At 50.1% G+C, this 16354-nt stretch overlaps 1 protein-coding gene across 1 annotated transcript in view; it reads left to right on the plus strand.

Moving 5' to 3' along the window:
• The first annotated feature begins 3996 nt into the window (after positions 1 to 3996).
• OLFML2A (olfactomedin like 2A) overlaps positions 3997 to 16354 on the plus strand; it is a 30478-nt gene continuing 18120 nt past the window's right edge. The window contains exons 1-2 of the mRNA XM_072777883.1: positions 3997 to 4134; positions 13822 to 14085. Of these exons, the coding sequence (XP_072633984.1) occupies positions 4000 to 4134; positions 13822 to 14085 (399 nt within the window). The 5' untranslated portion in view covers positions 3997 to 3999. The remainder of the gene's footprint in view (positions 4135 to 13821; positions 14086 to 16354) is intronic.

Genomic DNA, 16354 nt, shown 5'->3' on the forward strand with positions numbered 1-16354 from the left:
ACTGATGAAGTCAACCCAGCACTAATGGGGATTCCAAACCTAGTGTGTCAGGCATCAGTACCTGAACCTTGGCTCCTTCAAGCTGGAACTCTGCTGGTTTCACCCAACCCACTCCCAAACTCCCATTCATCTTTCAAGATCCTGTTTAAATATGTCCTCGGGGACACTTTTTTAAATACTTCCCATGAGGGGACACCTAGATCCCCTCTATTTGCTTCCCTACTACCATTTCCCAGCCCAAGAGCAAGGGAGAAGTTTAGTGTGGTGTGAGGGGGAGAAGGGCAGAAGAGATGGATCCTCTGGGTCATACCCTCAGCTCTGAGTTCTAAAATGTGTCAGGACATTGTGGCTTTCCTAGGCCTTACAGAACTTCCCTTCCTATCACGAACCTCTGGAGGTAGTGAGGTCCCCATCCCTGGAGATCCATTCAAAGGCTAAGTGGCCCTGCAGAAACCTCCTGAAAGCCTGAGGTTTCAGTGGTGGACAGATTCCAAGTTGACCTTCAGAGATAGGCCCAAAAATGCAGCCAAATACTCAACCCTTGGAAGCAACTCATCCTCTTCCTTCACTCCAGCTTTGTTGCCACTTCCTCCTAAAAAGCTTCTCTAGATCTGACTAGTCCAATCCCTTTATTCTCTCCCTCATCATTATAACCCAGTGCTGAGCACAGAGCCTGAACACAACAAATAATTGCTAAGTGGGTGAAAGGATGAATAAAACAAATCAGACTTTTCTACTTAGTAACTGTGACCTTGGGCTAAGTGTTACTTCTAAGCCTCAATGTCCTGGTTTCTAAGGGGAGGAAGGGAAAATAATGATAGTGGCTATTTCACAGGATCTTTACAAGAATTAACATCATGCATGCAAAGCCATTAATATAAGGCTTGGCCTGATAAATGGGATATTAAAGAGCTATCCTAATTCCCATTCACCTCTCTGAAAATGCTCCTTGGGAAGCGTTAACTACCATGAAACTGAGAAAAGTGAGGGAAATGACAATGTACTGAGACCCCAGCCACTGTCCTAAACATACAGAGTCCTATGAGGTAGGCACCTACCATGTGTCCGGCAACTACTATGGGACCTTTTCCCTATAGTGTCCCCCACACTCTAACAATCCTGAGAAGTCAGTACTTTCCCCCGGTTTACAAATGAGGAAACAGGCTCAGAAAGACAAATGGAAAAGATTCTCATCGTGGGCAGGACTCCTGACAGAAGTGCTGGAAAGGAGGAAAATATTTAAGGATGAGGAGGGATCTTCAGGGGAGTAGTCCTGAGGCCACAGGCAGACAGAGGAACAGAACAAAACAGGGGTACAGTTAAGAACAAAGCAGGTTTGAGCCCCATCGTGAGGGCTTTGCCCAGTGGTGGTGGAGACAGACACTAATCAGATCAAATAACCACACAAACCCATGGGTGCACATAAGTTCCGCGAGTGAGAACACACCTAGAAGTTCCTTGTGCTGTGGGGATGTGTGATAGGGGGATGTGTGTTCATTTTGGTTGGGGGTGAAGATGAGGGGAAGCTTTCTGGGATATGAAACATTGAAATAAGATGGGAAGGATGAGTAGGAGTGAGTAAGACAGCAGAGAGAATTTCAGGAGGAAGGAACAGCATATGCAAAGGTCCCAAGGCCAAGTGGGAACTGAGAGAATCCATTTGTGATGTGCCTGCTGAGGGAAAGAGGAGTTGGAGAGAAGGGTGAAAAGGAAGAAAGCAGAGATGATGGGGCCATGTTGTGGAACAGCCAGCACAGGGCAGAGTCTGGGGCAATTTCTTCTGTGGAAGAAATTCCAGATCCCAGCCAGAGAGTCAGAGCCAGGCTGCATGAGGACAAAGGTCTGGGAAACGGAACCTCTGTGAAGTTCTGTGTAAGTCCTTTTTGTCTATTATTTGAATAGACAGGACACACATTACAAAATTCCCAATGCAAAAAAAAGTATTCAATGAAAAGTAAAGCTTTCTCCTTACTCTGTTTCCTAACAGTTTCTTCCCTTCTGAGCAGTAACCACCATACTGGTTTATTGTGTGTCCATTCACAGGTATTCTATGCACATAAGAACACACACCAGGGGTACCTGGGTGGCTCAGTTGGTTAAGTTTCTGCCTTCTACTCAGGTCAGGATCCCAGGGTCTTAGGATCAAGCCCTGCATCCTCTGGCTTCTGGCTCAGCAGGGAATATGCTTCTTCCTCTGCCCCTCCCCCTACTCATGCTTGAGTGCGCTCTCTCTCTCAAATAAATAAAATCTTTTTTTAAAAAAGCATACACACACCCCATATTTATTTTTTTATACTAACCCAGCCCTGGTTTTGACATGTCCCCAGATTTCTAGTCATGAAAGAAGCTAATTTGTACTGAACACCTGCTGCACATGACTTGTTAATGCAGCTCAGAGTTAGAGGGTACCAGACATTGTGCTAGGGTAGTAGTTCTCAAACTATAAATCCTTTGGAGGGCTTGTTAAAGCACAGATTTCTGGGCAGCCGCGGTGGCGCAGCGGTTTAGCGCCGCCTGCAGCCCAGGGTGTGATCCTGGAGACCCTGGATCAAGTCCCACGTCAAGCTCTCTGTATGATGCCTGCTTCTCCCTCTGCCTGTGTCTCTGCCTCTCTCTCTCTCTCTATGAATAAATAAATAAAATCTTAAAAAAACACACACACAGATTTCTGGGCCCCATCCCCTAGAGTTTCTGCTTCCTGAGATCTGGGGTAGAGCCTAAGAATTTGCATTTCTAAGTTTCCAGGTGGTGCTGAGGTGCTGAGGCTGCTGGTCCTGGAACCACACTTCAAGACTACTCAGCTAGCATTTTCATGCACGAGGGATGTGCACTGTTGACTTACATCTCTCCCACAAGGGAAGGCATAAAAGACACAAGGAAACACACATACCAGAAAGTTTCATAGAGTGATAAATTCTAAGAAGAAAATGAACAGGGGAAGGAATATGCATTAGGGGGGATGTGCTTGAGAGTAGCAGTAACGTAGAGCATCTGGGGCACAATTGAAGGTTCTTTTTTTGAGCAGTTGAAGTTTACAAGGGCAGGTAAACAGACACGGGTGGGAACTGTCATGGGATCAGGGGATGGTCACCTACAGAGTCAGTGCTGAGAGGTCAGAGAAGGCCAGCTGGCACCCTGGGGTGCAGAGGTAGAAGGACCTGCAAAGTGACTGCGAAGGAGCCCAGCAAAAGGTAACACGGGGAAACCAAGAGAGGAGAGGGTTTGAGAAGGAGGCATGAACAAGAGCTGTTGATTCTGGAAGAGTAAAGAGGTGCCGCCTTGGGTGTGGTTGCAGGAGCTCCCGAGGACCTCAACAAAGGACCTCAACAAGCCACCTCCCAAGCGAGACGGTCCTGGAGCGAGGGGATGGGCAGGGAACCTGAGTGACGACCGGAGGCGGCTTCTTTTCAAAAATTTTCTGCCTGGGAACAGAAGAAATGAAGCGCTCCCTCCTGAGGATGGGAGGCGGGAGTTTGAACGGCAGGAGCTACTGGAGTTTAGCCGGGAGGCGACGGGAGGAATTTTGGAGGGAAGAGGAAAAGAAACAAGCGGGAGAGGGGGGTCTGAGCCGTCAGGGAAGCAGAGCCGGCGGGGTCTGGCTGTTGGGAGAGCTCAAGGGCTCGCAGGCCCTGGAAACGTCACTCGTCTGAACTTCACAACCATTCCAAAAGGAAAGCACTATTTCCCCCACTTTCCAGGTGAGGAAACTGAGGCTCAAAGAGGCGAAGGGACACGCCCAAGGACCCACCTCTCCTAGAACCGGACTCTGGGTCGGAACAAGACCCTTTTCGGTGTCCTCGCAGGGATGCCCTTCGGGGAGCCGCCCAATGGCGGGAGGCCCCCTCCAGCCTGGCTCCGCCCCCGGCCGCGCGGGAGGGGGCGCCGGGCGGGGGGCGCGCCGCGCGGGCTCTGCAGGCTGCCGCGCCGAGCTCGCAGTGCTGCCCGCGCCGCCCGGCCTCCGCGCTCAGCTGTGCGTGTGCCCACCGTGCGCATCCCGCCATGGCCGTGGCCGCGCTCCCGCCCCGGCCCCGGCCCCGGCCCCGGCCCCGGCCCCTGCTGCTGCTGCTGCTGCCGCCAGTGCTGCTGCTGCTGCTGCTGCCGCCGCGCGCCGGCCGGGTGCGCGCTGACAGTAAGGTACGGCGCGGCTCTCCCACCCGGGCTCAGCGCCGCGGGGAGCCGGGCGCGAGGGGGCGCTGTGGCGGGGGTGCGGACCCCGTAGGGTGTGGGGCCAGGAGCCGAGGAGCGGGAGAGGGGAGACCCGACGGGCTCAGCACAGAAGCCACTCGAGGCCACCACGCAGGGAGAGGAGCGCGTGGTGGAAGGAGCAATGGAGACGCTAGGGGCACTTGGGACTGTGGTCTCAGGAAGGCTCTGGGACCTAGGCCAGTGCAGAGAGGAGATCAGCACTGAGTCCCAGGGCCAGGAAGTCGGGACCCTGGGAGTTTGGAGGGGATGCAGACAAGAGATGCAGCCCCTGCCCTAGGGAAGCGATTCCCTGGAGCGCTGGGCAGGGGCAGTGTGGAAATCTGGCTCAAAGCTTCCATGGGACGCTGCCCCATATGGGGCAGACCCCTGGGTAACTGCTACCCATGGACTCCCAGGTTTGCAACAGACCCTAAGCCAAGGCTTTCGGGCCATGCTGAGGACCCAGAGTTCCCACCCAATAAACCTAGTGCGCTGACCACTCGCCTGGCCTCTGGTAGTCCTGCCAGGGATCTCATGCACCCTCTGGAGGTCACTGCGTTTCCAGAAGGGACCTGAGCTCTTCTCAGTTGCAGCTAAAAGGATCTGCTCTGGTGTCAAGCAGCCCTGAATTCAGATCTCCACTCTACCTCTCAGCTGGGTGACCTTGGGCCTTTATCTCTCCCTTTACTCATTTGTAAATATGTAATAGTCTCCCTTTACTCATTTGTAAATATGGGAATAATAATAGTTCCCACTTCCTGCAGTTGGTGATCTTTACCTAGGTCATGCCTGGAAAATGTTTAGCACCACACCTGGTATCTAGTCAGTGCCCAATAAATCATGCTGTAGGTATGAAATCTTACTAGGGGAACCCAAAATAGCTGGTCAGAGAAGGGACCCTTTGAGGGTGTTCTGGAAATGACCCAGTAAGGACGAGAAGGGGACTGGGAATGAATGAGGGGCAGGAATAAGGTAGAACCCTGCTTGTGGAGCATAGGAGCAAAAGAGTGGCTTTTCTTGATGTCTCTCCCGCCTCTTACCTGGGTAGAAGGTGAGGCTGCACTGTCTGCAGGCAAGGTAAAGGGCAGAAGTCACTAGCCACATGGTAAGTATGTGAGCACTGGGCACCCACAGACCCACATCCTGAAGATCCAGCTCTGGGTATGAGCTGCAGGCGAGCTGCAGTCCTGACCATGTGCTCCATAGACAAGAAGGGAATGAGTATCATTCCTATTTTACAGATGTGGGAAATAGGGTGTATAGAGAAGTCACTAGCTTGTGGTTCAAAAAACTTGGGTTCTGGCCCTTTGTTGTTCTTTGGTTGTGTGACCTTGGGCAAGTCACTACCTGCCTCTTGGCGTCACCCCATCTGAAAATGTCTGCCAACTTCCTTTCTGTGCAGGACCTTCTTGGATTCCTTGACCTAGCTCAGGTTGGGGAAGAGTGAGCAAAAAACCCCACATAACCTGATCAATGCTTTGCCCCTCCCATTTCTCTGGCTGGGAGTACTCTTTGGTCCTGGGCATCCTCTGAGCCATGCAGAGGGCTGTAGAGCCTGTGGGGGAGGGCTAGCACTCAAAACAAAGCAAAGACAAAGAAAACCGAATACCCTGTTTATGTAGTGAGTCAGCCAAACACTTGCTAGGGTGTGTGTGTGTGTGTGTGTGTGTGTGTGTGTATTTAGTTGTCCCAGGGCAAGCTTGAGCTGGTGGGGTAGGGAGGCATACCCTAGAGTCTGGAGGATGGAGCAGCTGGGGGACACAGCACAGCTCTCCTTCAGACACCTCCCACCCCACACCACTTCAGCCAGCTGGGAAAAATAAAAATCAAGTGATGGGTGAATTTACTCTGCATTCCTCAGCACAGCCGGTCTCCTGCTGGCTCTACAGGGAGAGCTGTTTTCATAATCACCCTCTCCCTCCCCCATAACCATCCTTCCTCTCCAAGCCTGTCCAATTTGGGGGTGGGGGAGGGGGAGAGCCCTACAAGGGCTGGGACTTGTAGTCTATCTTATCTAGGGCCCTAAAGGGTTACGTTGGCCCTTTCCTCAGGCTTCCTACTCCTGGGAGGTCCAATCCCCCCTCTTGCCCCATACTTTCACGGGTAAAGGGGCACTCAACCCCAGTACTCACCACAGAACTCTGTGGTCTCAGGCAGCTTCTCGCTCAGTATGTTTCAACTTCGTGTTTATAGCAAGGTCTCCTAAACAGGACTTGGAGTTTTCATCTAGGGAAGTGCTTGTCCAGCAATGGGAATGGGAGAGGGGGTTCACAGATTCCTTGGCCCCTCTGAGGGACTGCCCAGCTTGGAATTTGGGATGGACAGACAGGTAACTACATGAATCCCAGGCATGGCACCTGGTAGCTTGCTTTCTGCTGTATGTCCTTGGAATATGGCTGAGAATTCCCTATTGCTACTTCAGTTTCCCCATTGGTGCCTCACTTCCTCCATGCATCCAGATGGGGGAAGGGGGTCTTTGGTCATCCCTGCCACTGACCAGGGGCCCAAGGACAGAGGAAAGGCCAAGGCTTGTGGGAACTGGGCCAGGGGAGTGGAGAGGCTGAAGCAGGCAGGCAGAGGTGTTGTAGGCTGGATCAGATGTTCTAGGCCAAGCTGGCCCTGGGGGTTAGGTGTCGCTGCGCCTCCACTCTGGGAGTTTCCGCCTGTAGCTATAATTGAAAACAGGCTCAGGGCAGACAGGGGATACAAATGATGAAGTCCTCCTTCTGTACAGAGAGCATAGGGCCTGGGCAGGCCCTGCAGGGTCTCTCCACAGGGAAATTCTTGCCTCAACATTCCCGTTGGCTGGGGCACCCAGAACAAAGTACTGAGAAACACCCTCTGTGCCAAGCGCCATGCCCAGCACTTAAATCCAGAATCTTACACAACCCTGCTGCCAACACTCTGAGGCTTCAGTGGTTTCCCCCCCACCCCCCGCCCACCCCTTCCATTTGACAGGCTTGAACACTGAAGGTCAAAAGAGTCAAATGGAGGAGTTTGGAGAAACCTGGAATCTCAGCTTTCAGTGGGCATCCAGATAGCCTGTGTAAACCAGAGAGTGCGAGTTAAGAAGTGTGGGTTAAGGCCAGGGTACCTGCATTTTCCACGTGCATTCCAGGTCATTCCAAGGTACATCCCCCAGTTGAGAACTCATGGAGTTACAGGGAGCCATGGAGCAAGAAAGTAACAGATCACCAAAGAGGAGCTTTTGAGAGGTTAAACTGGCAGAGAGGTGACTCCTGTCTCCCTAGAAGCAGTTAATGTGGTCTGAACTCAAGCTGTGGTCATGAAATGGAGAGCCAGAGATAGAGATGGGGGATATTTAGGATAAAGAAATGGAAGAACATGACTAAGGGTTTTTCCAGTGTAAAAAGAAGGCTCAGAGATCTGGGTTGGGTGGGAGGGTAGATGGACATCAGTTGAGAAAAGATGCTGGTTCCAGTTTTGGATGGCTTAAGTTTAGGGGTCCTGTGCCATCCAAGGAGGTGTCCAGCTGGCAGTGGGCTCTAGGAGAGGTCTTTGCCTGCAGGAAGATATGGAAACTGGCTCTTAGTAAGTCTGGGTAGACCACGAGAGAAGAGGGAAGACTCCACCTCAGAGTGACACAATTTGAATCTGCTCATTTCTAGAATATTTCACTACTTGAGCCCCCCTCTTCCCACTGTGGCCAGCTTTATCCATCTCTCTTCAGAAAAATCTGAAGTATGCCCTCCTGCCATCTCATTGTAGGATTTCCTTGCAAATACCTAGAGATGTTTTTAAGCTCGAACCACCTGCCCTTCTGGGGTCTTTGACAGAAGTGTGTGCTAAGTGAGGCTGTAGAGAGAGGTGGGGGCGCTAAGGCAGGGACTTTCCTGCTTCCCAACAGCTCCAGCCCTTATGCCCAGGGCAGGGTAGGCCAGGCCCAGTGGGAGCCCCAGGCCCTATACTGTCCCCTGTGACCCAACCCAAGGCCCTCTTCTTCATCACACTTCAGTTGTTGGAGAAGCCCTCACTGCTAATGATGGGGAATCATGGAAGGAGCAGCAAGTAAACCAAATTTTTGGAGTCAAGCCGTTCATAGTGACCCTAGGCAAACCTCTAATCTTCTCAGATGCTCAGACTTCTCCTCTTTAAGATGGCATTGTGATGAGAGGAAGGAGAGATAGAAAATGACATGCTGACATGAGGGAGGGGTTTTGGCGGCCACTCAGATGGCAGTTACTTTGTGCCAGGTTTGGTGCCAGGTGCTCTGCATGTACTGACTCATTTCAGCCTCAGGACAAGCTTATGAGGCAAACATCCTCCCCATTTTACAGAGGAGGATGCAGAGACTCAGAAGTGTCAAAGCCGTGCAGGGGAAGGGAGGAGCTGGGGTTTGAGTCTGGGCCTGGATCCACATCACAGTGCTTTGCTGCCTCCAGTCAGGCACCAGAGGCTCTAGTAATCACCAGAGGAAGGGCCTTGCATGGGATCCTGGCAGCTTGGGCTGGGAACAGAGGCCCTCTTCTAGCTCCTGGCCAGTGTCAGGGCCTTGGCTGCCCTCTCTTCGGACATAGCACCTCATCTGAGGACAGAAAGAATGTTGCAGGCTGATATGGAGGCTGCTGCTGGTGAGGGTGGACGCTAGGATGATCAATGGGTCCCCAGGAGGAGGCCTCTGTGACCCAGCCACACAGAGCACAACCATATCTGCCTGCTGGGGGAGCGGTGACAAGAGGTCCACGTCAGAACTGGAAAGAGGGTCCAGGAGTCTCAAAGAGAAGGCAGGCATGAGGCATTGGCCCCAACATCTAAGGAATATGTGGGACCCCTAGCCTTGCTGTCAGCAGTCACAGGCAGGAGAGAATCACCCTGTAGTGTCAGCGTATACCCCACCCACAGAGGGCCCAGGACAAAGCTTCCACCCATAGCTTCCTCCTTCTCCACCTTCTTCATCCCCCAGGAGAATGGAAGTCTACCCACACTGGGCTCTAATCCCCTCAAACAAGTCATCTGATGGCTCCAAGGCTCAGTGGTCTTGTCTGTAGGACACTGCTAAGAGTATCTACCACTTCATCCACATGGAGAAACGAGCCCATAAACAACCCCCTTTCAGGAACATTGTTAGTAATAATAACAGCTACAATATACACACTATGCTGTGGACTCCTGGCACTGGACCGAGCGTATTCCTGGTATCCTGTCTCTCATTCCTCACACAGTCCTTTGTTGGGTAGACACTAGTGGTAGCCTCCTTTTATAGATGAAGAAACTGAGGCACAGAGTTTAAGTAATCTGCTCAAGACACATAGCTGTAGGTGGCCCATGGCCGTGAGCCTAACCACTGCCCCATGCTTCCCAAGCACATTGTGAGTTCTCAGTAGGTGTCTCCTCCAGCACTCTGTGCCCCAGGCTTGCCTCCTCCATCCACCATCTATCCACGAAGCAGCCCAAGTGAGCTTCCAGTAATGCAGCTCTGAGCCTGGCTCTCACCTGCTTAAAGCCCTTCCATGACTCCCCAGTGTTTTCAGGAAGAAGCCAAGATCCTCAGCCAGCTGTCAGTGTTCTCCATGAGCTGGTCTCTGCCACCCCTAGCCTAACCTCCTGCCACCCTAGGGTCCCCGCAAGCACCAGCCAGAGCAAACCTCTTCCAGGCCCCCAAGTGTCATGCCCCTTTTCATCTTTTTTTTTTTTTTAAGATTTATTTATTCATGAGACACAGAGAGAGAGAGAGAGAGAGAGGCAGAGACACAGGCAGAGGGAGAGGGAGAAGCAAGCTCCATGCAGGGAGCCCGATGTGGGACTCGATCCTGGGTCTCCAGGATCAGGCCCTGGCTGAAGGTGGCGCTAAACCACTGAGCCACCCAGGCTGCCCCCTTTTAATCTTTACATATCTGATTTGCCCTCTCTGGAATGTCCTTCTTCTTAGAGACGTCCCCCAAGGGTGCCCTCCCAGAGAAGTTTGTATGGGTGTCTTCCTCTGTGCTCTCAGAGTCCACTCTGCTGGCTTCTCCCATAGCAGATCTGCTCAAGGATGTACCTCAACCTCGGATTCCCTGCGTGGAGCCTGCTTCTCCCTCTGCCTGTAGCTCTGCCTCTCCTCTCTCTGTGTCTCTCATGAATAGATAAATAAAATATTTTTTTAAAAAAAAAGAATGTACCTCAATCTATTTCTTCTGTACTTCCAGCTGTCACCCAGGATCCAACAGAGGCAAGAGGCTCAAACAGGTGTCTGACAGCTCAGAACAGAAATGGAGTACCTATGGCCCCTTCCCCAGAGGATCCTGGGACACTCCAGGGCACTGGGATTGGCAGAAAGCCTGACGGAGCCATTAATTCACCTGAATTCCTCTGGCTCCAGTGCAAGCTGAGTACCCGTGAGGCCTGGGTGTTTGTTGCTTGAGCCATGAAGAGCTGTATCCCCAGAGCCTGGAGCCCAGGATGGGCTGGCTGAGCCAGCTAGGGGAGTGGCACTACCATCTCACAGCTACTCGCTCAGGCCGCAGACGCCATGCTCTTAGCCCTGTGCTCTAGCATGTCTGCAAAATGCAGGCTCATTGATCCAACATATATTTTCAGGGCAACTATTATGGGCCAGGCAGGCACCATTCTGTGGTACAGGAGAGAACTAGACAAAGTCCCTGTCGCCAATGGTTCCTTCAGTAGAATAAGGGAAAAATAAGCAAACACAGATATAATACTTCAGATGGCAGACACCTGGGTGGCTCCGTGGTTGAGCATCTGCCTTCAGCTCAGGTCATGATCCCGGGGTCCTGGGATCGAGTCCCACATCGGGCTCCCTGCAGGGAGCCTGCTTCTCCTTTTTTTTTTTTTTTTTTTTGAGCCTGCTTCTCCTCTGACAATGTCTCTGCCTCTCCCTATGTGTCTCTCATGAATAAATAAGTAAAATCTTTTTTAAAAAACTCAGATAATAATAGATATAATAAGGAAAAGCAAAGCCACCAGATAAGGGGACAAAGAGTAAGGGGAAGGGAGTAGTCTAGAAAGGCTTCTCAGAGGAGGTGCTGTGTGAGTAACATGAGGGGATGAGCCAAGAGAATATCAGGGGGTTAAGGGTTTCAGAATAAGGGTACCACATCTGCAAAGGTCCTGAGGCTGGAGTGGAGTGACCCAAAGGAAGGAAAGGGTGGCATGAGAAGGATTTGGGGGAGGCACTCAGCTCACATACGCTGTGAAGGCCAGGGTAAGGACTTTGGAGGTAACTAGGCCCCTGCATACACAGGTATTATTAAAGGGTGTGATGCATATGAAAACTGGGATGTAATAGATGCCAAATGAAAGGTCTTCATTCATATCTTTTACTATCATGATAAACTACACATAACGTTTACCGTTTTAACCGTGTTGAAGTGCACAATCCAGTGGCACTTAGTACATTCACCATGTGTGCAACCATTACCATTACTTAGTTCCAGAACATTTTCATCACTCCAAAAGGAAACCCCATGCCCATGAAGCAGTCACTCCCCATTTTCCCCCTCCCAAGTCCTGGCAACCACGAATCTGCTTTCTGTCTGTGGATTTGCCTATTCTGGATATGAATAAATGGAGTCATATAACATGTGGCCTTTTTTTTTTTAAACATGTGGCCTTTTGTCTCTGGCTTCTTTTTTTTTTAATTTTTATTTATTTATGATAGTCACACAGAGAGATAGGGAGAGACTGAGAGAGGCAGAGACACAGGCAGAGGGAGAAGCAGGCTCCATGCACCAGGAGCCTGACGTGGGATCCGATCCCGGGTCTCCAGGATCGCGCCCTGGGCCAAAGGCAGGCGCCAAACCGCTGTGCCACCCAGGGATCCCATTGTCTCTGGCTTCTGTCACTCAGTGTCATGTTGTCAAGGTTCATTTGTGTTGTAGCATGTGTCAGTACTCTGTTCTTTTTCGTGACTCAGTAATATTCCATTGTAGGGATACACCACCTCTGTTTATCGATCAGTTGATGGACATTTGGGTTGGTTCCACCTTGTGACTACTGTGAATTATTCTCCTTTGAATATTCACGTACAAGTCTTTGAATACCTGTCTTCACTTCTAGGTAGAACTATTAGGTCCTATGGTAATTGGTAATTCCCTGGTTGTGTTTTTTATGATTTTTAAAAAGATTTTATTTATTTATTTGACAAAGAGAGAGTGAACACGAGCAGGGTCAGGTGATAGAGAGAGAGAGAGAAGCAGACTTCCCGCTGAGCAGGGAATCCCATTGCAGGGCTTCATCCCAGGACCCTGGGATCATGACCTGAGCTGAAAGCAGACGCTCAACCCACTGAGCCACCCAGGCACCCCTAAGATTTTTTTTAAGCTTTCTTTTATTTTATTTATTTATTTATTTATTTATTTATTTATTTATTTATGACACACACACACACACAGAGAGAGAGAGACAGAGACAGAGACACAGGCAGAGGGAGAAGCAGGCTTCATGCAGGGAGCCCGACGTGAGACTTGATCCTGGGTCTCCAGGATCACGCCCTGGGCCAAAGGTGGCGCTAAACCGCTGAGCCACTCGGGCTGCCCGATTTTTTTTCTAAGTAGGCTTCCCACTCCACGTGGTACTCACAGATCTTAGTTCAAAAGTTGGGATCCGGGATTTCTGGGTGGCGCAGCGGTTTGGCGCCTGCCTTTGGCCCAGGGCATGATCCTGGAGACCTGAGATCAAATCCCACATCGGGCTCCCGGTGCATGGAGCCTGCTTCTCTCTCCTCCTGTGTCTCTGCCTCTCTCTCTCTCTCTGTGTGTGACTATCATAAAAAAAAAAAAAAAAAAAAAAAAAAAAAGTTGGGATCCTCAACCAACTGAGCCAGCCAGGGGCCCCTGAAACATTTTTTAAGTTTTTTAAGTAATCTCTCGGGCACCTGGGTGGCTCAGTGTTTGAGCATCTGTCTTTGGCTTGGGTCGTGATCCCGGGGACCTGGGATTGAGTCCTGCCTCAGGCTCCCCACAGGGAGCCTGCTTCTTCCTCTGCCTATGTTTCTACCATTTTCTCTGTGTTTCTCATGAATAAATAAATAAAATCTTGAAAGAAAGAGAGAAAGGAAGAAGAAGAAGAAAGAAAGAAAGAAAGAAAGAAAGAAAGAAAGAAAGAAAGAAAGAAAGAAAGAAAGAAATCTATTCGCCCAATGTGGGACTCAAAGTCACAACCCTGAGATCAAGAGTTGCATGCTGGGCAGCCCAGGTGGCTCAGTGGTTTAGCGCTGCCCTCAGCCCAGGGTGTGATCCTGGAGACCTGGAATCGAGTCCCACGTCAGGCTCACTGAATGGAGCCTGCTTCTCCCTCTGCCTGTGTCTCTGTCTCTGTCTCTCTCTCTCTCTCATGAATAAATAAATAAAATATTTTTTAAAAAAAGAAAAAAATTAAAAAATAAAGAGTTGCATGCTCTACCAACTGAGCCAACCAGGCGCCCCAATTCTATGTTTAAGTACTGAGGAATAGCCAGTGGTTTTTTGAGGTGGTCAATAATATCTGCATTAGTATTATTACCTTAAAGCTACTGCACTCTATTTCCTCGAAAGGGCTGCTAGCCCCTCAGCTGTCTGTAACCCTGTCCACCAAGGCCAGTGACTTTAGATTCTGCTGCCTGTCCCCTCTGGCTCCTTCTCTACCCTCTTCCTCACCACAGCACTGGCCTTTGGCTCACCTGAGTCCCTTTTGCAGGTGTTTGGTGACACGGAGCAGGTGCGTATGACCTCGGAGGGCTCTGACTGCCGCTGTAAGTGCATCATGCGGCCGCTGAGCAAGGATGCTTGCAGCCGCGTGCGCAGCGGGCAGGCCCGGGTAGAAGATTACTACACTGTGGAGACAGTGAGCTCGGGAACGGACTGCCGCTGCTCCTGCACAGCACCACCCTCCTCGCTCAATCCCTGTGAGAACGAGTGGAAGATGGAGAAGCTCAAGAAGCAGGCACCGGAGCTCCTCAAGGTAGGCTTTGTGCAGGAGGGAAAGGAGGGAACGCCTCCTGGATGAGTACCTAGTATGGGCTTGGTGGCAGGCTGTCCTTCCAACAGAAAATCCACACTCTGGGTAGGTGCCGCTCTTATCCCATTTCACAGGGGAGGAAACAGAGGCTCCCTGAGGGGAAGCCACTTCTTGCTCAAGACTAGCCAGTAGGGCAGCCCCGGTGGCACAGCGGCTTAGGGCTGCCTGCAGCCCGGGGCGTGATCCTGGAGACCCTGGATCAAGTCCCACGTCGGGCTCTCTGCATGGAGCCTGCTTCTCCCTCTGCCTGTGTCTCTGCCTCTCATTCTCTCTCTGTGTTTCTATGAATAAATAAATAAAATCTTTAAAAAAAAAAAGACTAGCCAGTAAGTGATGGAGGCAGCATTCTTGGGCTAGCTTATGCTGAGCTCTGGCGGATCTGCAAAATGCAGGCTTGTTCATGCAGACTTGTTTTATGTCTACAGAGCACCTCCTACCAGCTAGGCAGGCAGTAGTTCTGGGGACATAGGAGGCAACTAGACAAAGGTCATGCCTTTGGTGGAGTACGGAAAACAGAAAGTAAGCAATAATCTTTTGTCATCAAGTTCACTGTACTGTATTTTACCCAAGCCAGTTCATCTGTTGGTACCTGAAGATAGTATTTTAAATTTTAAAGTTTGTAGCATTTTATTGTTTTTAATGTAATAAGAACATCTAGCATATTCAAGCACCACCTGCATGGCAAATGTTATGGTAAACTCTTTTGACACACCTTTTTCCTCTGAATTCTTAAACCAGTCTGAAATGTGCGATCACTGCTCTCGTTGTATAGGCAAGAAAACTGAGGTTTGGAGAAGTTAGGTAACTAGCCCAAGCTCTCACATAATGGCATGTAGCCTTTGGTCTATACCATACTTTTATATGGATTTTATGCTTACCTTACCCCTAGCCACCTCTATAGGCAGATCAGAAAGAAGCACCACCTCTGGGCAACACAGACCCAGGCCAGGGCCTGCCACTAGGACCCGTGCTTGAATAGGCTTGCGCAGGCTGGATCACAGTCCCACAGCCAGCCAGACACCTTTGTGCAATTCATAACATGCCCAGCTCGGTGCTTGGTGAGGCTGGGATTTGAACCACATCTTGCTGTATCCAAAGCATGTGTTCTAAACCACCTTGTTTTCCTTTCTTCCTTTCTGTAATGGACTAGATGATTTTTGGTGTCTTTTGACAGTATCCTTTTCTTGTAGAATTTCTTCCAAACATATGAGCATCCATTTTGCCTTTTTTGGTATCAAGAACTGTGAAATTGACTGAGATGTCACCCTACTTGTAAGCTAACAAGTTAGCCAGCCAATTTCATGGATGCTGGCAGAAGACACAAGCCTGCTGGGTCAGAGACAAAGGACTTTATTACTCATAGCAGCCGGAGTACCTACATTTTCTTGAGCTGATTCTCCCAGCACCAGTTCCTATAGGGTGACACAGTGAAGACCAGATAGCACCTGCGCACACAGATTGAGGTATTTTTCAGGAGTGGAGCCCCAAGCTCAGAGAATCCGAATTTTTTATAATGGGCACTGAACACGCCTTCCCTACTCTGGAGGGAAACACTCTCTCTCTGTGTTTCAAGGCTGTTCCCTATACAACAAGATGTCCTGGAACAAAGATAGTCAGTGCCTCTGCATGCAAGACATGCAGAAAAGCAAGAGACCCCTGAAAAATTGTCTCCAACATTTGGCTAAAGGTGTTTTATTTTTTAAAAAAAGATTTTACTGATTGATTGATTGATTGATTGATGAGAGAGTGTCCCCAAGCAGTTGAGGGAGGGACCGAGAGAGAGGGAGAAGCAGACTCCCCGCTCAGCAGGGACCCCATTTAGGGACTCAATCCCAGGACTCCAGGATCATGACCTGAGCCAAAGGCAGATGCTTAACTGACTGAGCCACCCAGGTGCCCCTAAAACTGTTTTCTTTAAATTTAACTTTAGTTTTATTTTTATAGCAACTAAATGGATCACAAAACTCTTGAAGTTGGCATAAGTTTGAATTTTAAGCCAAGTTCTCTCTTAACCTTCCAGTTCCTGGACCACACTATCTCCCTGGGGCCTTACTAAGACCCTGCAAACTCTAGGCAGTGAGGCTATAGGTCAGTCTTCAGTTATAGGAAAAAAATCCAGCTTCTGCTCAAGTCCACTTCTCAATAACTAAGTTGTAAGTATAGTTTACACAAGGATACACAAAACCTTTTCATAAATTCTGGCTAATTTAAT

The sequence above is a fragment of the Canis lupus genome, chromosome 16 (assembly GCF_048164855.1).
Source record: "Canis lupus baileyi chromosome 16, mCanLup2.hap1, whole genome shotgun sequence".
In the NCBI taxonomy this organism is placed as follows: Eukaryota; Metazoa; Chordata; class Mammalia; order Carnivora; family Canidae; genus Canis; species Canis lupus.